Source organism: Sylvia atricapilla, chromosome 2 (assembly GCF_009819655.1).
Source record: "Sylvia atricapilla isolate bSylAtr1 chromosome 2, bSylAtr1.pri, whole genome shotgun sequence".
NCBI lineage: Eukaryota > Metazoa > Chordata > Aves > Passeriformes > Sylviidae > Sylvia > Sylvia atricapilla.
Window position 1 is genome coordinate 8,665,910 of NC_089141.1, and position 22,649 is coordinate 8,688,558.

Here is a 22,649-nt window from a genome sequence, read left to right on the forward strand (position 1 = left end):
AAGTACTTGGGGGAAAAAAGATCAAAACGCATGAGAAAAAAAGGTAGCATTTAAAAGACACAACATTTTAAAGACATGATCAATGTCCCTTTGCATGTGCTATGGAAGTCTAAATCCAAAGTCTGATTCACTTAGACACTATACAGGGATATTTCCACACATCTTTAGGAGCCCTCCTCCTAGGGAAGAGAAACAGCTGCCCTTTCCCCACTAAAGTAACCCATAAGGACATTTATTTTGGTTCCAGTCCTGTGCTAGCTTGCATGGAGCTGAGCTCAGACACTCATGAAAAGAGAAGTCTTTATGCTTATACATGTACACCATGAGTGGAAAATGGAGAGCAGAAAAAAAGTGAAGAAAAAAAGTGGGATAATATATGAAAAAATATACTACAGTCTCAAATGACTGCATAAAAAGCAAGTTTAATGCAAGTTACAACTCTATGGAAAGCTATGTTGGGAAAGAGGACAAAAGAAGACAACTGACTAGGCTTTGCACACTTGAGACGAACTAGGCAAACAAGACTCTGTCAGTGCACAGAAAACTACACAGGACTGAAGAACAATGAATTAAGTCTCACCTATGTTGAATGTGGTCTATCAACCGCTTCCTAAAGGGCATATTTCTGCATTTTAACTCATCTGAAATATTACATATTAGGCATAAAAACTTCCTTGCCTCACCAGTATCTAGGAGCCAAGTACATTTTTGCCTGACACCAAAATTAGCTGATAGTTACAGACTATGTAAAATAGTTTATATATTTTCTGAGATTACTCAAAACTTTTGAAGCATTTTGTTAAAAACCCCTCTTTCCTACCAACTGAGGGGCAGTGCCCGGAAGTGCCGCTACCAATTCTCACTCTCTCTCATATATTGATGAGCTGATTTAAGTCCAAGCAGGACAGAAAAATGTGTCACAGAGAAGGACAAAGACTACTTTGAAGAAGCACGGCCCAGAAAAGTTAGCTGGACGTAGTCACCCAGGACAAAATAATAAAAATCTGGAACAACCTTCATCTCTGACTTTAAAATACCAACTTCTGGAGAAATACTATTTCACCAAAAAGTCAAATGTAGTTCAGAGGGGGAATAAAGAAATGACAGTGACATCCTTGAATTATCTGGTTCTAGAACTCTGAGAATTGCCCATTTTTATACCTTTGGAAATCATCATGTTAAGTATTGTCACAACAGATCCCCACGGCAGTTTTGCTATACAGTCATATTCAAAAACAATTAAAATCATTACCTCCAAATTCTTTTCTAGCAGGTGCAGGACTCCTACCGCCTGACAGTATTTAAGAAATGAATGCAGCAATAATGAAAAATATCAGTATAGTAGGAGGGAAGAGAAAGAATGAGAAAGTTAAAAATCACAAGGGTCAGTTTGTTATTAACTATGTTGCCCAAATGCTTCTCAACATCCAGTTTCTCTTAGTGCTCAATTGTTCACATTGTCAGATGATCCAAACAAAGTCTACATTAAAAACTTGGACATGATAAAATGCATATATACTGATGCCAAAATTAAATGAATAGCAATGAATCAATGAATGCACAAGTTTATTTCTATTCTATTTCAAAACAGATGCTATAAAAAAGGAAAATGTTGAGTAAACATTGCTGTAAAATTTCACATTTTTAAAAACTGTGAAAATAATTTTTTATAAACTTATTCACTAATCATATTTAAATGACAAAAATGCTGTTATTTCCCATGCTGTTACTCCTTTTAAATGTACCAATTAAACATTTCAGTTAAAAACCAGGGAGCCCCAAGTGTAATATGCAGTTTGGTTTTGCACTTTGAAGTTCATCTCAGAGACTGGAAAACAAGTATTCCTGAGCACCTGGAAATATCCCCACGTTACCTGAGGGTGGAGGTGGCCGCTGTGGAGGAGCAGGACGTGCAGGAGGAGCCACAGGCCGAGGGGGTGGAGGACGCTTTGGCTCCAGGCTCTGGGGAGGCTCCTTCTGCTGGGCACCAGTCTGGAAGTCAGCTGAAGGATATGACAGGAAACAACACAAAAATTATTATCTTGGACATTCGAAACCCAGCAAAGCTTTTCTAATAGCAACTTTTTCTCACAGAGTGAGCAGTCAGTCCCCAGCCTCGGAAAAAACGATCCAGAAGTTTTTGAGAGAAGGAAAACAATAGGAAAGAATCAATGATGAAAAGAAGCAGATTTCCTGAACCAGAACTTTTGCCTCATTTCTGCCTCAAAAAATTTGTGTTTTAATAAATTTATGTTTTCCATGAAATCCTGAACAATCTTAGCAATTGCAGCATTCCAAATTTTGATTTTGACCCTCACCTGTGAATTAAGTCCTCTGGAAAAAAGTGCTATGAAGAGAATTCTCAAGGCATTTGAGCAGTTAAAATAAACTCAATTAGAGGCTATTCCAAACACCATCGTTGTGTTCACATGTTCACTTCCTCACTTAAGAAAAGGCTGTGATTAAACAGAAGTTTTCATATTGTGTTCCTAATTTACAAATGCCAATTACAATATATATCTTGGTGCTGACAGGAGTAGGGATTGCCAGGGGCTACACTCCAAGAGTATGACCAGGGTGAACCAGAATTCTACAGACACGCTGCAACAGAACTGGGTGTGCCAGCTCTTGAGGCAGTGGAGCCATGCAATACACACCATGTGTGGACACAGGTGGTCCAGGAGCTTTCCCTGGGGCTCGGCTGGGTCTCACTGGGAGCGTGGGTCCATCTGACAGTGTTGGGGACTGGCAGGGGCTGGAGCGTGGGGAAGAGCTCGGGGAGGTTCCGAGCCCCGAACTTGATGTTGGCTGTAGGTGCTGAGGAAGGATTTCTTCTACTTCAGCACTGTAGTCATCGATGTCTCCTAAAGAACAAACCCCAGAGAAGAACAGCACATAAAAACTGATTCTGGGCATGAGATTTTATGCATGGAAAGCCCCAAAGTTCCAGGAATTAGCTCAGCAACCAAAGTATGATTCTTGCACCCCAAAATGACACATGAAAAATACATATGTATTCAAACCAGCTGAAATGCAATGCATTATATATATCATAGATATTTATTAGAGGCAATTATAACAGTGTGGCAACTGTGAAGTTGCTTAATCTAAGAAACAATTAGCTTTACAGGTTATTCCCTTTGTTTGCAATACCGCAAGCTTCACTTGTTCTCCAGAAGGCTGGGCAGGGGATTTCAAGGTATCTATTATCTGTAATAACTTCTGCTTGCAAAAGGTGGAATGGTGTTTAAAAAAAGGCTCAACATGGATGCACTTTTGAAGAGTAAACTGTCAGTTCAGAATATATATAAATGTAGATGAGAGTGAAGCAGATTGTGGAGATACTGTTGGAAATAATGTGATTTCTAATCTGTTTTAGACGGGCATAAACTTGTTAAGTAAAAATACTTGTTACATATTTGTATGTGCACTAAATAAACCACACTATTTAGGACTGTAAGCATTTCAAAATAAGGAATGCTTTATCTCAACAAACCTTCCATATCATAGTCTGCAGTAACCTCAGCATCTTCACAAAGCAAAGTGGAGCTTGTTGATGAAGGCAGCCCAATATTAATCTTCTCTAGATTCATTTCGTCTTCCAAACTTCTGATCCAATCGGGATTTTTCAAGTTGATATTTATAATCCTTCCTTGCAGCTGAATTGCCAAAAAAAGATGCACAAACCAGAAATTGTTAAGAGTGGGAATATTAAAGCTCAGCAGTCTAGATTTAAAAAGAAAAAAAAAATCCCTGAAAATATCACAAATAAGGTATCAGAATTTCTGTGCCTGAAGAAAAATAATTCTGATCTTCACTTAATTTTGATAAGTAACTACATTTATGTAATTTACACTGTTCATTACAACCATTTAAAATTTTTTTGGTAGAAAAACTAGGACCTCATCTCCTGTGATTCTCCTTTTCAGTTAATCAGGAAGCTTCTAGTTTCTTTACTCTGACAGAAACACTATTATTTATAAAGAAAAGCAGACGTGCTTATAAACTACATGAATAAAATAATTTTTAGAAGCTGGGACAGAGCAGGTCTTCATTCTGCAAACTGACATTCTACCCAGAGCCCCTTTCCTGTCCTGACTGACTATGAACTGCCAGTGACATCTCAGCAGATCCAAGGATCCATCTGTAAACATCACACATTCTAAGTCTTAACAGCCACAGACTAGTAAAAATTTAAATGTCAGAAGTTAAATTTTCACAAAGATTAAATACTGACCCCATGGAAGTCAATGCAAGCTGAAATTTTGACTTTTTTCAGAGTTCGCAGTACTGAAGTACTAAATGTTTAATAACTGCAGGCTACAAAGATTTTAAACTGGTTCATTTAAGAAACTAAACTCTGCTTTTTAAACCATAAAACCCCCTAAACCCCTCATTTGATGAACATGTCTCTGAGTAGATCTTCAATTCTCTAACAATACTTTTTCTAAAAATAAATTGTTTGATACTTCTTTCATAAGGCTTTTGAAACTCAGCATACTGGTATGTGTCTATCAAAAGAAAAAAAAAAAGAGGATGCAACAGTCTAGTATGGAACAGAAAAAACTTCTAAGAATCAAAGACAAACAAAAAATCCAATCCCCTCAAGAAGACTTAAAAAAACTGGGTATTTTCTCTTGATACATTAAGGTTCTGTCATTTTTACATTACCTCAATGCCATTCAAATTCATAACATTCAGAGCAGAGCTTCCTTCCAAAAATGTTACCCACATCTTGTCTTCTACAAACCTGCAAAGTTAATTGGAAATAATAACCAGCAAAATTCCACAACACTTAACAGTACAATTGCCAGCCTAGTGAAAATGCAACATCCTCATTTTCAGTTCATTTAAAACTACCAACTTAATTCTACAATACAAAATTTGTGTAAAATTCTCAAAAGTAAGAGTATCTGGAAAAATCTGAAAACTGAGACACATACAGGTACGTAAAATGCATTCGAAAGACATAAAAGTTGAAATTCCAATGTTACAAATGGAACAAATCATAACTGAAAAGCTAGCTAAGGAAATAATTTTATTCAGGAAATTGGTGGGAACAGTGAAGATGAATTTTGGGCTTGCTCCAGCAGATTCAAGTCCTGATAGGACAAGGCAGGAATGGCTTCCCATTGCCAGAAGGTAAGATGGGATACTGGGGAGAAATTCTTTCCTGTGAGGATGCTGAGGCCCTGGCACAGGTTGCCCAGAGAAGCTGTGGCTGCCCCTGGATCCCTGTGAAGGGTCCTAGGCCAGGACAGAGCAACCTGGGAGAGCAGAAGGTGTCCCCATGGCAGCAGGTGGGACTGGATGATCCCTTTCAACCCTAACAATTCTGTGATCCTACAAGCAGAGATTAAAAGTAAGAAGTCTTTTTTACCTGATAAGTATAACTTCGCCATAGCTTGCAAATTTTTGAAGAAGATCATCAATCAAGTTATCATCAAAATAGTTTTCTTCTGCTGAAGAACTTCTGATGGAGACCATCACAGTACCATCAGGTGGTCCTTGTGTTGCAATCACCTCCTTATACACTTTTTGTCTCTCTTCTGCTTCAATTTCAAATATGTCAATGTCAATCAGCGCCACCACAGGCCTTGGAAAAAACAGACAAGTAAATCCTGTCAACAGAGTATCTGAGCAACAAAATACACAGCATGAATACTGAATCTTAGGAAGTAAAGTATAAAATTAAACTGGAACCTATGATCAGACGTTTTCAGCTCTGCTCTTCCATAGTGCAACAAAGTACCAGGATTCCATGTATAAGGGACATTACTGTCACTGTGAAAACTTGCATTCAGGAGATCCAGGTCTTCAGCTACAATCAGCAATGAAAACAAAAGAGGAAAAATACAGTGAATGCAAGGATGTGCTATTCATAAAAAGAAAAAAAACAGAATGTAAATCCAAATTGAGTGTCTTACAGAAATTCCCCCCCTCGAAGTTCCTCTTCTACTCCTTAAATGTCAGTAACTGGGATCTGATTCACAGCCCTCTCTCCAGCCTCTCTGTGTTTACTGAGGGTCTGTTACAAGTGTTGTGTCTCCTACCAAGTCAGGAAGAGGAGCTCAGCATCACAGGCATTGGGAACGTCACTAAATGGATCCTCTAAGTCACTTAAAGAATATTTTAAGCAATTGAAGGGAAACCCTCATACCTGATCGGTCAAACGGCCATTTCCTCCTCCTCCAAAGGATCCGATCTGTCCATGCTGGGGTGCGACACTTTTCACTGGTGTCATAGTCATCAGAGAACAGATCATATTTGTAAGTAGGGGCAAAATTGATTTTCCCTTCCAGAAATCCCCTAAAAATCTGTGAAAACAGAAGACAGAAACAGATGGGAAACCGTGTGAAACTAATCAGAATTCTCTATTCTAACACTGACAACCTGCATAAACATCTCAAAATAAAATTAAAAACCCTGTTATTTGTTAAAATGGATTCCTCTCCACATTTTGTCTGCTGAAAACATTTGACTCTATGACTAAATAGTGACCCAGACAATCATCAATGAAAAGAAGTATGCCAGCAGTCATATCTTTTAAGCCCATGCTTACAAACAACCCTACAGTTGCTTCAATGTCATTACCAACAAAAGGTCACCCAGAACACTGATGCTGTACCACAGCATTTTAATCTGGTGTTTAGTTGTTCCTGTATCAGCAAAAGTTGGGAATTAAGGCTCACATTTAATCTATCTGATCACGCCAAATGTTCTCACAAATTCACAGACTGGTTTGGATTGGAAGGGACCTTAAAGACCATCTGGTTCCAACCCCTTGCAATGGGCAAGGATGCTGTTTACTAGATGAGGTTGCTCAGGGTGCCATTCAGCCTGGTCTTGAACATTTCCAGGGAAAAGCTGACACAAGATGCCCCCTCAAATAAATGGGAAGAAAAATAAATTTAAAAAAAGGAGAAAATAGAGTCCTTAATACATTCAAGGTACTCCAAATGAGCTTCTCACTCATTAAGTGTTTAAACTGGACACAAGATAAAACCCTTTAGCTAAGTCAGCTCTGTTCTTGAGTTCAACCTTCTATGGGCATATTTCCTTCACTTCAGAGAGCTGTAAAACAGAAATTTAACTTGGACCTTACAGTCAAATCTGCATCAAGTGATAGACTGACCTGCTTTTCTTGTTGGAAATACAATTTGAAATCCAGTCAATTTAAAAGTCAATGTCAGAAGATCAATGTCAGAATGCTAGAAGTTCCACAACTTCTGAGACAATTGATTTGTTTGCCTTCAGTAATTATTTTCTAATCTTCTTTTATGGAGCAAGTTTCTATGTAAACACCTTTGCTGAACAGCAGGTACAGAAGTGAACCTGCCACACCCATAGAACTCCCCCAGGGACACTGCTCTGGTACCCAGCCAGCAGCTTCTGAATCATGGAACATCACCCCAACAGTGCAATGCTACTCCTGCTCCCCAGCCAGGAGTCCTTTTCATATTTTGGCAGTTTCCATAGGCTTCTCCAGCTTTATAACTGCTGGAGGTGTCTCCAAAACCTCTAAATATCATGTTTTGATCCACTTAACAGACAATCAATGCTGCCTGCCCATGTGAACGTACATCTTGCTTTCTCCAGGAAACAGCTGTTAAAAAAAAATAAAGAGAGTAAAAATATCCAGTGTTTTGCCTTCTGTTCTGGTGCACAAGATACCAGCACAAATGGAAGGGAACTCTAAATCAGCAAAAGCACGGCTTGTGATTCAAGTGCTGGCGAGCAGACAGAACCAACAATAGAGGACTGTCTCTCTTTTTACCATATCCAGCCTTCCCACACAGAGCTGCAAGGAGAGAACAAGAAACCCTACAAATCTAAAAAAATGTAGCTTTCTTCAGACTTTGTTATTCCATGTTTTCTTTGCAAATAAAAAAGCTACCATTTGGACTACTCCTTTTCCCAACATAACGGCATTAGGCCTATTACAATTTAACTTAAGAGTAACACCACCGAACATTGCAAATATTCTTTTTACATAGTTACATCCGACAAGAAGAAAAAGATTAGAATTAGAAAACCCCATGCTGAGCATACAGATTTACAGGAGCATCACAGAATTGCTAAAACCAGTAAAAAATCTGAAATATTCTCAAGTATGTTGATGTTTGAACACACCTGTCCAGAGTTTTTTTGGTTGATAAGCTGGTCTCCTGCTATGAGGGGATCCCAGTTTTGTTGTCGTATTAGGTCCTTCACCTCCTCATTGGGCAAATCTATTCGATAATTGAAGTCCCCACACCAAAAAATATAGTCATGGGAAAAGAGCATCCTTCCCTGTAAAACAGCAGCACACACTGGAGTCAAAAACAACTGAGTGACAAATCTACTACTTCTAGGTTCAGAAATTAAGTTTTTAGTAGTGAAATATGTATAATTTCTGGATGATGAAGCAATTGAAACACATCCTGGTATTTAGTGTCCATATTAGGTAAGGACAACATGATCAACAGTGTGGTGTTTATGTATGGAACACGAGAGAAGTATCATTTCCTATGGAGTTTCCATTTCTAAAGAAACATGAATCAACTGAATTGGAATCAAAAATTCTTCATCTTCCTACGCCTGTTTCAGAAGTCTGCTCACAGGCAATGGCTGCTGCCTGTGTCAGAGGAGAACAAAACACTTGGAACTCTGTGGCACAGTCTCTTGACAAACTGCACATCCAGAGCTTTATCACTCAGACTGAATTGAAGACTTTTCAGTTACATCTGATTTTCATCACTAGAGAGAGACAATAGTTATACCAGTTATAGAGGACTTTATTACTTTAAACAAGGCCCAGGGTTTAGAGTGAGAACTTTTACTTCCCCTTTGTTTTGGTTTTTCCACTGCCCATAAGTAAAATCAAGCAGATACACTGGCAGATTGAAACAGCAGCATTTAGGAAACTGCTAGATACAGCACTTGCTAGGAAAACTGAAATATGACAGTGGGGACAAATTTAGAAAATAAAACTCCCCAGTAAAATAAGACATAAGACTCCTGCACAGTGTCACAGAAATTAACAAGTTACAGTTTAATGACAAAATTTAAAACAGCTTTAAGTCTCAAGGAAGCATTTTGTTGCACTGATAACATTTTCAACTTGGTGTTTGACAATGAGAACATGGTGTTTATGAGAACATGGCATAGAATCATCCCTGTGTACTAAAAACAGTGATGTTTCCCAGTGATTCTTTTCTCATTGGTGATGGGTCTCCTGTGCCTACAAAAGTCTGCCTGCATGTCAGGGATCTTTAAGGTCTCTTTCCTAAGCTAAGTTCTTGATTCTGAATGCAGGTGAACTCATGTTTCACCCTCTCTGTCATTCCACTGGCAAGGTCTATTCTGTCTGCAGTTTTCTATTTTAATAAACATTGTGGGAACTCAATTCCCTTTGAGATCTCTAACTCAAGGAAATCTGACTTCCACATGAAACTGGGGAGGAGGGAAAATGCAAATGGAGCTTTGGGATGACACTTGGATGCTGGAGCTCCAAGGGTTTAACTTTTCATTTTTTATGGAATTTCAATGCTGTGCTTACCATCGGAAAGCCAAGCTTGCGAGATATTTCTACAAAGTCTTCATTTCTCTCCTTGACTTGGGATTGCCCTGCAGCAAAATGACTGCACACAAAGCAAAGGCTGGAGGTGTGGAACAGCATCCGAATGGCCACTGCACCTTTGTTCCCAGTGGCTCCTCCCATGCCAGTCTTGACAGTATCCACAGCAACATCCCTGAAATAGTGAAATAACTATTAAACCTTCCAGGAACCTGGCACAGATGGCTCTGAGTGTGACACCGGCAGGGAGGGACACATTGTTCTCCCAGCCACAGGGCTAGTTTTAAAAAGTTCCAACAGCCACTGAGCAATAACAAGATAAAATGTCAGCTTTTCAAGCTCTTTGGGCAACCAGTGAGGCATTTAAAAACTAAGATAAAAAAATTTAAACAACTGCTCCAGAGGTAGAACAGCTCTTTCAGAGCCCCACATGGCTCTGAGGATGTTTGGGTGTTATCTTCCAACACAAGGCAAGCTGAAGGTGACCCACGCTGGATCCAGCTGTACTCACTGACCTGATAAAGGGAGCATGCTGGGGCCTGATGAACACGAAGAGGCAGACGCCCACCAGCTGCTCTGAAGCCAGCAGCACATACTTGTAATCTCTGGAGATGGTCTTCTGCAGCTCAGCAGCCCAGAGCTTCTGATTCGTGGTGCTGGCAGTGAGATTAAAAACACCAGGTTGGAAATAAACCAAACTGAACAGGTTTCTAGATGGTGATTGAGCTGACTAAGCTACGTCTAAGAACCTCAAGTAAACCTTGAGGCAGTAAATCAAAGCCAAGCTGGGAATGGTGCTCAAATGCCTCCCAGCAGAGACACAGGATCTAGACTGTCATGACATCATTGTTTCAAATTCAGCCTCTACAAATGCTACCTCAACTTTTCCCAACAACACAGACAACTTCAGGAGCCATGGCTATCTTTGCTGTCTTTACAAGCTTAGACTAGAGGAGCGAAACCTAAGAATTGTTTTAGAGTTACTTCCTAGCTCAGTCAATATTGGAAAAGAGGTGTCCATAGTCTCCTATCAAGAAGAAACATCCTTAAGAGACCTAACAGACTATGGTTTTCAGAGTCAGCACCAGATAGGAATGAAAAATATCAGGCCTGGAAACAGCATTAGGTACACATAGGGTGAAGTTAGGGGATGACAAGCTGACACTTGGTACCCAAAAATCTGCACAAAGGCTACAGCATTATAGGCTTTAGGTGCTCTTCCCAATGAGTTAAACCTTCCCTAACACTAGGAAACATGTAAAACAGGCAGAGAAAACAATGGACAAAGGGAATGTGGTCCTAGGACTGCACACACATTCATCACCGGTATCACCTACCACTGGGAAAAATGTATTTCCATAACCCAGTCTGCTAGGAGTGAAAAATCCCAACTCCATAGTAATGTAACCATGCAATACATGGAATGGCAGTGACAACTAACAGTATGGAAGGAAGCCTTCCTTTATATAGATCACAACCTGATACATAATGGCAAAAAAAAATCTTTTTGGAAAGATTTTCCCAGGTTTTGCTGTTCTCAGCAATACAAGACGCACAACTGAAGAACACTCAAAGCACTGGAGAAACCAAAATTTTAAATAACATATGACTTGAAAAAGGTGATTATCAGCCAAACTAGTAAAGTGTGGATCGGATCACCCACCTGGCATTCACAATGTTTCCTGCATTTAACTCCACCATTTCTTCAAATCCAATGGCAAATATGTCCACAGGTTTGTTTTTGCGATCTGGAGGTAAACAGGGAAAATGTTATTTCTTGTTTCTATTTAACTTAAGAATCAAGACCTCATATATATATATATATATATATATATTCTTTTTAAGAAAGAAATTCCTTACTTGGAAAGAAATTCTTCTCTGAGAGAGTGGTGAGGCTTAGGCACAGGGTGCCAGAGAAGCTGTGGCTGCCCCTGGATCCCTGGTAGTGCCCAAGGCCAGGCTGGACAGGGCTCGGTACAGCCTGGGACAGTGGAAGGTGTCCCTGACCATGGCAGGGGGTGGAACTGGATCTTTACAGTCCCTTCCTTACACAGTTCTATGCTACTGTGATACCTGTTTCAATGCTTGTTATCTACTTAGAAAAATTAGAGTGTTAGGGGTTAGATTTGGGGTTTTTTTCTTACAGATTTTTTTTCTATAAATTGCCATGAAACTAACTACTGAGTACTTATGGGTGCTTGAGGAAAACAAAGAAGTGGCCAAAGGAGAGTGTAGCACCGGGCTACACATCTCTTTTTTTTTTTTTTGTCTCTGGGAGTTTTCTCTCAAAAGGGAAAAGATAAGGAGAGGTTTGGGGAGAGGTAAAGGATGGGGGTGGGGGCAGCTTCACTCTCTTGCTCTTGGTGTCGGAGAGAGGATGGCCTGGCTGATGCTTGCTTGCGGGAGGAGTTCCTGTCACCAAGTCTGGTCCTGGGAAATCCACCACTATCTGCTCATGTGCCCAGAAATTCTGAGCTCGCCTCCCCCTGCCCTGCCGTGGCTGGGCCAGCTCTGTCCTCCTGCAGCTTCATCAGCACTGCTTTGAGGCTTTTTGCTACTCTGTGGCCCTGCACTGCCAGGACATCCCAGCCATTCCAGCTACCACCGGCAGAGCTTCTGATACACTTCATCCACCAGCCCGGGATTTTCCACCCTTCCAGCCTGGTGCTCTCAGAGTCCTGCAGGAACACTGAGATCAGACCACCCCGGGCTTTATGAAGCAAAGCCCCTTGAGGCTCCTAGTTCTGTTCATTACTAACACTGTAATTGTTGTTGTTGTTTGCCTTGTTATACATACTAGTAGAGAACTGTTATTCCTATCCCCATATCTTTGCCAGAGAGCCCACTTAATTTTCTAAATTATAGTAATTTGGAGGGAGGGTGTTTAAATTCTCCATTCCAAGGGAGACCCTGCCCCTCCCTAGCAGACATCTGTCTTTCAAACCAAGACACAGAGTTTCCAAGAAAAGGTAATGACAGAACACAAATCCTACCTTGGAATTCATGAATCCCAGCTAACTTTGGTGCATCCAGAAGCCAGTCAGTGAGGGTTTGATTTCTGAAGGCAATACTTCGAAACTGCTTCCCCCCATTGACGTTCCACGTCCCAACGCAGACTCGGATTTTTTTTGGTTTTGCGTACTTATAGAAGTTCTCACACATGCTCTTCAGTACTTTTACAGATGCTGGAAAAACATTTGAGAAGACATTACTTTTACGGCAAATGTATCAGAAAACTTGGCAGTGAGATCTTTCCAATGTACGTGCACAAAATCAAATTGTGAAAGCACAAGGAATGCAGCTTTTCGAGGGGAAAGTACCTTCAGAGACACATTACTTGTGTGGGTAAGACACTGACTTAAAAACAGCAGTGATTTGTTCAAAATTATATAGAGAAATCATACATAAAGGAAACTATTTCCATGTTTTATAAATATCTGCTGTTCTTTCATCTCATACGTGACTCTCTGAGGAAACCATCATTTTTTGTACATATCAACAAGGATATGAACCTCATTTTCACAGATTAAATTTATGAAATCCAATCTCTGTTACAGAACCAATGTGCAGATATATTAATTTTGGAAGTGTAAAAGTTGCTGATAAACTACAAGTACTAAAATAGAGAAGGTACATTATTTCATCATATTGGAGTATATATATTTAAGCCACAAGTCTGAATTATTTTTAGGTCAGTTGAATTCCTAAAGAGCTGCTTTAGTGAGGAGTGTAGGCTGGGATTCAAATTTAATTAAACTCCTTTTTCTGTCCCATCAGCCTTTCCCTGTGCCTTGTTTTCATCTGCCAGATTAAGAGAGAGGAATGACCCATATGTAAAGGACACTGTGAGAAACACAGGGAGTAAGAAGCTAATTCAATGGTCAGGTACTTTTCCTAAGTTATATTAATTTACCTATTTTGAATGTTCTCATGGTTATCAGACTCCAAAAGAAAAATATAAACACTATTAGATGGAATTCTTCTCTTCACTTGTTACTGTCTTGAAAAATAGTCAGTTACTGAGAACAGTACTTTCATTAAAATTCCCCGAATAAGATCATTAGCAAGTTGCTGATGTCTTTTCAGTTATTCTTTTTAAGTTTGTTATCTTGGCTACCTGGTTAAAACAAAAACAGGTATTCTCTATCCCTATTTGGTTTGAAAAAAATGGAAGCAAGAGAAGAAAATATATTGTGTTTGTTGGCTGTGAATGCTTCCCCTACTGAACAAATCACACACCCATAAACAGGCCAACCACATAGAAAAGACAATGAAATGGTTGGTGTCTCCTTGGGGTGGTCCAAGCAGATCATGCTTGGGGATCATGCTTTCCTTATCAAAATCCAGAGAAACAAAGTCTAGAAAACAGGAATGAGACAATGGTATACTTGAGCCCTCCAGGTGAGAGCCAAATAATGGCTCTGCTTCTGACCCACACCCCAGGTGATTCCAGCCAGGAAGCCCAGCACATGCCCAAAAGGCCACAGAGAGCAGAGGCCAGGAGCTACCTCAGCACACAGCCACCGAAGGGAAACAATTCCAGGAATGCTGCAGCCACAACACATCCAAAAATCCAAATCATCCAAAGGGTTGGCTGAACCCCAGGGACCCAAAGCAGCATTGTAGACAGCTGTGCAGGCCTGCAGAGATGAGCCCCTGCAGCACTCTGAGCAAGTGTAGGAGCAGAGTTTGGATGTCTCTCGTCTCAGGTTCCATCTTTTTCTTTTGAAAATATACTGGATTTCAGCTTCATTTTAGTTACTCCAAATCATTCTGTCGCTACTGAGCAGCTTTTAAGCAAAGCTGAAAAATTTTATTATTGCCTATTTAACTTCTGATGTTATTATGAGACCCTAATGTGAAAAGCCTTAGCAGGTTACACTCTCACTTTAGAAGTGAACTGACAACAAGCTCATTACAAACAAAAATTTTCTATCTTTAAACTATCTGTCTTCCTAAATTGTAGAATGACTCTTTTTATAAATTTGAGTAATTAAAAATAAAAATTTTTACTGCTTTCCAAAATACTGAGTGAACGAAGTGCTTTTCAGAGCTCCTGAGACTATGATTTGCCTACATATTTCTAGTTATCTTTTCAGCAAAGCTGTGCCCCACTCCACATCAGAAATCCAATCAGTTACATTTTTTCTGTTATTTGCAGCAAAAATACTTTGCTGCTCTTACTAGGCAAGTAGAAATTTGGAAATCTGTTCTATAGATGGAGTGTTAATTTAAAATCCTGTTTGGGATAGTCTGTGTAACTGAATGGAACTGCTGGAACTTGATGGAACTGTTTTACTGCAACATCCAAATTCCTGTAGGAATATTTCAATACATGCAATTCATACCCAGGTGAAACCATGAAATGCTAAAAAATCATTGATTAAAAACTCTTACAAAAATAGGCATTCTAATAAGTAATAAAATTTAGACATAAATAATAATAACAACAATAATTTATACATATATAAAAATCACTGGCTCTTCTTCCAGAGTTATAAGACACAAGGTAATACCATCAAGTGAGAGTGTGATTGGTCATTCCAATAAGCACTTGGTTACACTGACAAAATGCCAGTGGATCACTTCATTTCAGGCATACATTACTTTGACTCAGATTTCACTCTTTAGATACTCACGAAGAGTTAAGTAGGTAAAGCACACATAGGAAAAGTAAAATCGGCAAATGTAAAGGCCATTTGAATTTGCTTAACACACAGTAAAATCTGAAGAGCATTAGGAATATATTATTTTAAATACTGGTTTCTGGGAACAAGAACATGAAGTGCTGCAGAGCTGACAAGTTTCCTGCATGAACACAAGCATGTTAAGCCTTCTATCAGCAAGTAAGATAAAATTAAAAATTGTAGTGAAGAATTTCACCTCTTATCCTAAACGAAGCAAAAAAATACAGAAGCTTCCAAATCAGATAAAAAGGAAAATTCCTTTACAGCCAGAGCATGTGCAAAAATAAACCCCTGCGAATTGGTTACCTCATTTCCTAACTTGCACCCAAGCTCAACTGCAACATTTTTCACCTCTGATATTCTCACTTTTCTTGGATTAAAGGATGTTAGGGCACAGGAATGCCAGATCCAAACACCACCAGGAAAATGTGAACCCATAGCTAAATATTACACAGACACAAGAAAAGCCAGAAGACAACAACAGCTGGTCAGGTATTCACAGTTTATTTTACTGTACTATACTATACCTGATTGTAAAGATTGCTCTGAAACTACGGATGCAGTAAGAGGGAAACAAGAAAAGATTAGTCAAATAAGTAATTGCTTTTTAGGATTTTCCAGCAATGTGTGAGGAAACATACTGTTAATACACAACTTATTACACATAGCCATTTGCATCAGCTAAAGCACATGTTTTATGCTGCAAAATCTACCAAGTTTCACAACGGGATTAGCAAATTTTCCTCCTTTGTTAATAATGGATGAAGTACCCCCACTGCTTAACTTGCCACCCAGCAGAGAATGCAGAGAGATTTCAGGGAAGAGGGATTAATGCTCCTCAGCTGTCAGGAGCTGCAAATACAAAAAGGACAGCTTGCATTCCCAGAAAAAGTGGGAAGAAATAAAAACAAATTTTAACTAATGTTGAGGTGAGGCCGAATTAGCAGGTCTTGGACGTAAGAAAAAAAAAAAATCACAATAACGTAAAACCTTGTGCTAAACAAATGGGACAAAAACACTCCCTTGGACTCCACACTGGATCAAGATGTGAACCCTCGAGATGAAGACTACAACTGGGCAACGATTTTCTTCTTGAGCCAGAGATTTGCACTGGAGCTTTGACATATTTTTTTTCATTCAAGGGTAAGATGTGCCCAGGAGAAGGAAAAAAAATGAAAATTTAAGACTGTTATTAATCCCTAAAAATTACAGTAACCCAGAACATTATTACCTGGGATCTTGGAAAGAAGACTCAAATTTAAGTTCCTTCTTGGCCCAGATTTGAACTATATTTTTGATGTCCCAAGAGAGGACTGAACACAGCCCTATGACTGACCAAACCCGCAGAAGATAGGACTGAATACAGTCCTGGGGACCACGGAGGCTACACCTCTTTGGGGATGCAGGATGCTGGTTCAGCACCCTGTTCTCATGAGGGGAACCACCTTCCTGCAACCAAACCCCCATGACCCAGTGGCTGCTCTGCACAAGCAGAGTTTCTGATCGAAATCTCTCTGGTTTTGTTGTAGAACTTCACCCACAAATCATAAACAGGCAAAGCAATTTCTGCAGCACATTACTTTGGCGCTATTAATAAAGCAGAAGTAACTTCAATTTTTTAATAAGCCCAGAGAACATAAAATAGCATTTATACTTTCCAACAGTGCTTTGAAAACAAACTCTACACAGCTTTCTTACACCAAATAGTTATCAGAGATTAAAATCCTGAAAGACACATACCGCGTAAACTGCTGGTGGTTAAGAGAGCCCGTGCTTTATCTGCTAAATCACTATTTAGGGTATTTCCCAATAACAAAACATCAATGGCCTCCTGCTTGGAGCTATCAAAAAAGTTATTTTGGATCGTTCTGGTCACAGAACGAGCACCATCCTTCAGCTTTCCAGCCTGTTAGGGAGGAACATGTATAAAATATTTTATGTCGGACACTGCTCACAATACAAAGGCAATATTCAGTAGATAGATACGTAAACAGTGTTAATGATTTTAAGGGCTAAGGCAATTTTCTCCTTTAAGTATTTAATCAAGTTTTCTGAGCCTGCTGTGCTACATCTGCTTTCCCCCCCTCCCCCAAATGCTAAAAAACCACAGTAATACCTATAAGGCATATCTAACAAGCAGATAGAAATTAAACTAAATAATGTTTAGTTTACATAATACTACTGGGAGGGGATTTTTTTTTCCCTACACTCTAAGTCTTTGCAAATTGATTTGATACAGTGCCATGTTTAGACCATGACAGGGATTTTGGGCTTTTCCCCAAATAGTGAGAGATGAGCAAGCACTCGAATCCAAATGCCATGATACATAAATGTATATGTTTATGCACTTAGGAATTAAGAATTTGCATTCTGGAATATCCATGTTAAAAACAGAGAGAGTTTTGACTTAAGACCCCCCCCTAAACTTGCTGAAATAACATGCAAGTCTCATGCAGCATCCCAGAAGGAACACAGACACTAATCCATGGCTATGGACACACCCGGACACTCTGGCCTGACTGAACTGCAGTCCAGAGGAACAGTGCCCAATCCCCTGGGCTAAACAAGAGTCTCCAGAAAAATGTGCTGCTGATGCAGATGTACCCAAGGGTCACACACATCTAAAGGATAATGTAAGTAACACGTAATGCAGTCTGGTACTCATTTCCAAACCCGGCAGTGTTGATTTTGGCACACAAAAAAACCTTTCTGATTATACATGTTGTTGCATGTGCTTTGTCTGTGAGGTGTCTGTGAACAAACACTGCTGCAGGTACATGAAATACAGACTGTGACCCATCAGGGATGCTGCAAGGAATTGTGTTATAAAAAAATACTCCCAAGTTTACAGCTTGCTTTGTCCATGAAAGCCTCTTAGATGCATGTGGAAGGAAAGAAGGCAAAAGCTTAACAAATCCACCCTAAGATTTAGTTCTATGAATTGTACTGGACAGTGAGACAGAAGCTACTCTTTTGGCAAGGCTAAGTGACTTTGGCAGACAATGGGGATGAACTGGAGGGAGCACTTTATTGCAAGAGGATTTTGATAGGATGCACTCCCTTCCTGGCAGACAACGTTCAACTGATGATCCAAAAAACCACACTCACCATTCACATATCAGGCAATTAATTGAAAGGAACCCCGAGAAAGCAAAAGAAAGAGCAGGTAAGGAGTTAGATGTAACAAGTACTACAATACTTTAAAAAGAACTGCTTTTTAGTATAGAAAGGTATATTAACACACTTGAGGGTAAAATAATTTTCTCCTATGTGAAATTTCTATATTTTTACTTCTAAGTATTCTTGGGCGTTGAAGAATCAAATAGACAAGTAGGAAATGGAACAACTTCAGGCATCAAACTTTTCATTTGAGAAATGAGAATGCAACTTAAAAACTATATTTTAAAATATAATGAGTCAGGTTTAATTGAAACAAGAGCAAGTATTGTAAGGCTTTGCAAGCATTAAAAACCATCTTTCAATAGATGGGACTCGTGTCAGAGATGTTTGAGTTGATTTACGAGATGTGGTAATAATTAGAGTTGTCCCAGGGCATGGATCCAGAATTATTCCAAAGACAGCAGAGCAAATGTACTGTTGTGGTTTAACAAACTGAAACCAGGACAATTACTCCGTATCTTAAACATTAAACGGAAATGTAAATACATTAAATGCATTTTTAAAAGTAAAAAAAAAAATAATAAATAGCCAAATGAACTAGATGAAATAGGTAACTATTAATTTAGGAAAAGGAATGAAGAAGGTTTAATGGAAAATAACAAGACAAGGGGAGACACTCCTTAAAATACTTACTGCAGTCTTCCTGGCAATCTAGGTGACTTTTTTGTAAGAAAATATAACTAAACATCTTGAACCAAATTCCACTCTATAGTAAAATACAAGCAATTCCCAAATGAAGAAGTCTTGTATGCACCAGTCAAGGGGGAGAATAAACAAGTTTATTTGATTCTTTTGTTTTTATGTGTTTTGCTGTGATACCTCCTACATGAGCAGAGAAGAACCCTGGCACATTGTGAATGAACAAATGATGGAAAATCCAAAGCAGCTGGCTATGGGTACATAGGATATAACATGGAATGAGAAGAAGCACATTCAGAAGCACTGAAAGAGCAGTGTGAAAAGACTTTCTTGAATGAACTTAGGGCAAGAATTGCTACGGGTCAACATATGCCAGGTATCACCTGGCAAGGGACAGGGTCAGGGAAACAAAAAAGCAACATTGTGAGGAAAAAAAAACCAAAAGACAACATTAGAAAATGGGAACAATTCAGGCATCAAGCCAGACAAAACAAGTTGAAGAGAAACATTACACTGTCACAGAGCATGGAACTGTTCTCATAGCATTAGAAAGCAGGGCAGAAATAAAATCTGGGTTCTTTTCAGTAACTGCAAAACTAAAAAGACAAATCTGATGACTATGCAAACAAAACCCACCAGGCTACAACTAGATTAGTATTAACACTATTAAACACTAAAACCATGAACCTGTTTCCCACCAAACATACTTGAAAAGGAGATACAGTGAATGGAACTGAAATAACAGCAGGAGAGAACAGAGAGGAAAGTAAAAATACTCAAAGAAACTAAAGCTGATTTGAATATACATTCTTCTAAACTATGTTCTAAGGAAATGGAAGATTTCAGTCTTATCCTCTCATACAGAATGCTATATGGGAGGCAGGAGCATGGCTAGGAAGGGGTGTACAGATGACCTGGTTATCAACAGAACCAACCATTTTAAGTTAATTTTTTTGGTTGGTTGGGTTTTGTTTGGGATTGTTTTAGGATTACAAAGAGCATGTTTTTTAAAGAGAAAACCTCATCATTGCCATAATAACGGCAGAATTTATTAAAACCCATCCTGAACACTGCTAAAGCATTTGAGAAGATGTATTTTACCTTTGCTTTTCCTTCAAGGGCTCCAGTTCCAGCATAAATTTTACTGACAGAATCACCATTCACGGACCACATGGATCGGAAAACTTCCTGAAAGCGAGTAACTAACTGAGGCTTCTCAGCTAATCCTAATACCTCCAGCTGTTTGGTTAGCATCTGTAACAGGTGAAGACAACAATAGCAAAAAACCCCAACAAACCAAACCAAAAGCAAACAAACAAACAACTCCCCCCTCCACTTTAAATATATTTCTTAAAATAGGATGTCTCTTAACATCCTATTTTAAGAAATACATGCATAATAAAACCCCACAAATCTTGGGTTTATATGTACCATTCTGAGCAAACTGTCAGGATGTTATGTGTGAAAGGCTGCATCATACATATAGTTTAGCACCAACACTTCATTTTTCTTTGAGGATAGGTAGTAATACAGGAAAAAATTACGTAGCTGATTTGTAAATGTTTTCATCTTAAAGTTCACCAAACTAAACACAAAGCTATTTTCAAGAGCTTTTATAAATCTTTAAAACCTTAAGGTCTGACAGCAAGAAGAAGCCTCAAATAATAGACACGGAATGGCAAAGGCAAAATTTTGAAGGTTGGGCAGGAATCAACAAAAGATACAAAATGAAACTTGCAAAACAAAACTAAGAAGAAATATACAAGAAATTTTAGAAATTGGGTGCTTGCTTTTATAATTTTAGGGGGTCATCAACAGGTAGCTGTTATCTATTGTGTTAAATAAAGTAAGAATTCATATATCTCATTTAACAGAATTTTAAAATTAAGTAAGCAGTTCTTCAGGATGAACCATTTCCCTTCTTATTAATTAAGCTTTCTGCTTTTAGCTCTCATACTTTAGCTGAAATCATAACTTAATTAACACTGCTGAAAATTTTGGCATACCTGGTTTAAAAAAAAAAAAAAAAAGTTGTATTAATGCAGTTGTTGAAAGGACATGAAAGGAAAAAACTGAGCTACATATCTAAGTTTGACATGTAAGCACTCTACACATCAAGGGTGTAGAAAGATATATGCCATATATATGCCAGAGAAAACTTGTGTTAAAGCAGCAGCCAAGCACTACATATTTCAGAACCAGATATGTCTGTTCTACAACCAATGCCTTGGAAGTTCTCACAGACATTTCTCTTAAGAGGAGCATTTTAACTAAATAAAATTCAGAAAAGAAGAAGGATAATGATTTTTCTAGGCTTGACCTTACAGCACCCGTATTTTTCATTTTCAAACACGCTGAAGGTCATCTCTTTGGAAGTCACAGTAAGAAACAGCTCACACTAGAAATCCACCTACAAGAAGTTCATTCACTCTTCCTAGGGAAGGTGACACTACTTTTACAGCCTATGTGCCCCAGAAGCAGCAGCTGGATGTGGGTTCCTACCTCCAAGCCAAAGAAAGCCTGCACACTGTTTGTTCTATCCAGACAGTCCAAGCAGTTGGTCCTGACAGTGCCACTCTGGGATCTGTGCCAAGGACAACAGGAGAGGGAAAACAACTGAAGTAACTCATTTAACACACATCTCCTCAACAGACGCAGGGACAGGGAGATCTGAACCAGAGCAGTAAATCAGGGCATTGTCAGTGAAAGGTTCCTGTCCCACAAGGACATTTATAAATGTGTCAGCAACAGAGGGTAAGCTTCAAGTGCTCACTGGGCACAGGTCAGGCATTTTCTGCAAATAACATTAGTCTTTCTGCTTCAGTTTCTTCCAATCCTCCTTGCTTGCTTAGTTGAAGTGTTACACAAGATTAAGGTTTCTTTTCAAACAATTCAACTAACGCACTTCCAAAAAACCTCAGAGAGAAATAAATAACTCTTAGTTACAGCAAAAATGAAAAAAGTACTGAGATGGTTCTTCAACTTTATTCAACTAAAAGTAACCGAATTTGTGATGTAACTAAAGCAAATTCCAATTACTTGCCCGTAAAAATGAAAAACAAGCCTCTCCCCTTTCGCTCGAGGGATGTTTGAGGCCCTCAAGCTCTCAGAACTGCTCCATTTCCTTTGGGAGAAGCCCAGTAACTCCTGCTAGAAGACTCTCCAAAGGAACATGTTAAGCAACATCTCTTGCTCAGCTTGGAGTTCAAAATTCTCATGACTCTCCCAAGGACACACACTTATCCTTTACTTTTGTCATTCCCACTACACACTTTGTCCACCAAAGTCAGTATGGTTTCCACACCTCTACTTAGAGACCTAACCACAAACTGCAGTACGTTCTGAAGAACTTTCTTCAAAACTTTTTTTTTTTCTTAAGGCATTACTATCTCTGCATTTGATTTGAAATACAAAGGAGAAAGCCTGACATTTCCCAAAGGAGATGGTCTCTGAACTCACAGGCATTGAAACGGTATCTTTTATTAACACAAGTCTGAACTATCACAAGCCACAACTTCTTTTTTTTTTTGTTTTCAGTCTGCTGCATTTTGATTTTTGATGGCTTTATTTGAATCCTCCAATTA

At 39.0% G+C, this 22,649-nt stretch overlaps 1 protein-coding gene across 2 annotated transcripts in view; it reads right to left on the minus strand.

Moving 5' to 3' along the window:
* SYNJ1 (synaptojanin 1) overlaps positions 1–22,649 on the minus strand; it is a 50,182-nt gene that overhangs the window by 10,894 nt on the left and 16,639 nt on the right. Inside the window, exons 10-25 of one of the 2 annotated variants that reach the window (XM_066340750.1) lie at positions 21,568–21,649; positions 20,167–20,319; positions 16,987–17,152; positions 12,553–12,744; positions 11,223–11,307; positions 10,075–10,215; positions 9,542–9,734; positions 8,134–8,292; positions 6,161–6,317; positions 5,704–5,821; positions 5,381–5,596; positions 4,672–4,750; positions 3,497–3,659; positions 2,658–2,864; positions 1,875–2,003; positions 1,253–1,291 (exon numbers count right to left, since the gene is read on the minus strand). In XM_066340750.1, the coding sequence (XP_066196847.1) occupies positions 1,253–1,291; positions 1,875–2,003; positions 2,658–2,864; positions 3,497–3,659; positions 4,672–4,750; positions 5,381–5,596; positions 5,704–5,821; positions 6,161–6,317; positions 8,134–8,292; positions 9,542–9,734; positions 10,075–10,215; positions 11,223–11,307; positions 12,553–12,744; positions 16,987–17,152; positions 20,167–20,319; positions 21,568–21,649 (2,279 nt within the window). The remainder of the gene's footprint in view (positions 1–1,252; positions 1,292–1,874; positions 2,004–2,657; positions 2,865–3,496; positions 3,660–4,671; positions 4,751–5,380; positions 5,597–5,703; positions 5,822–6,160; positions 6,318–8,133; positions 8,293–9,541; positions 9,735–10,074; positions 10,216–11,222; positions 11,308–12,552; positions 12,745–16,986; positions 17,153–20,166; positions 20,320–21,567; positions 21,650–22,649) is intronic. The other variant, XM_066340749.1, reaches the window with a different exon arrangement.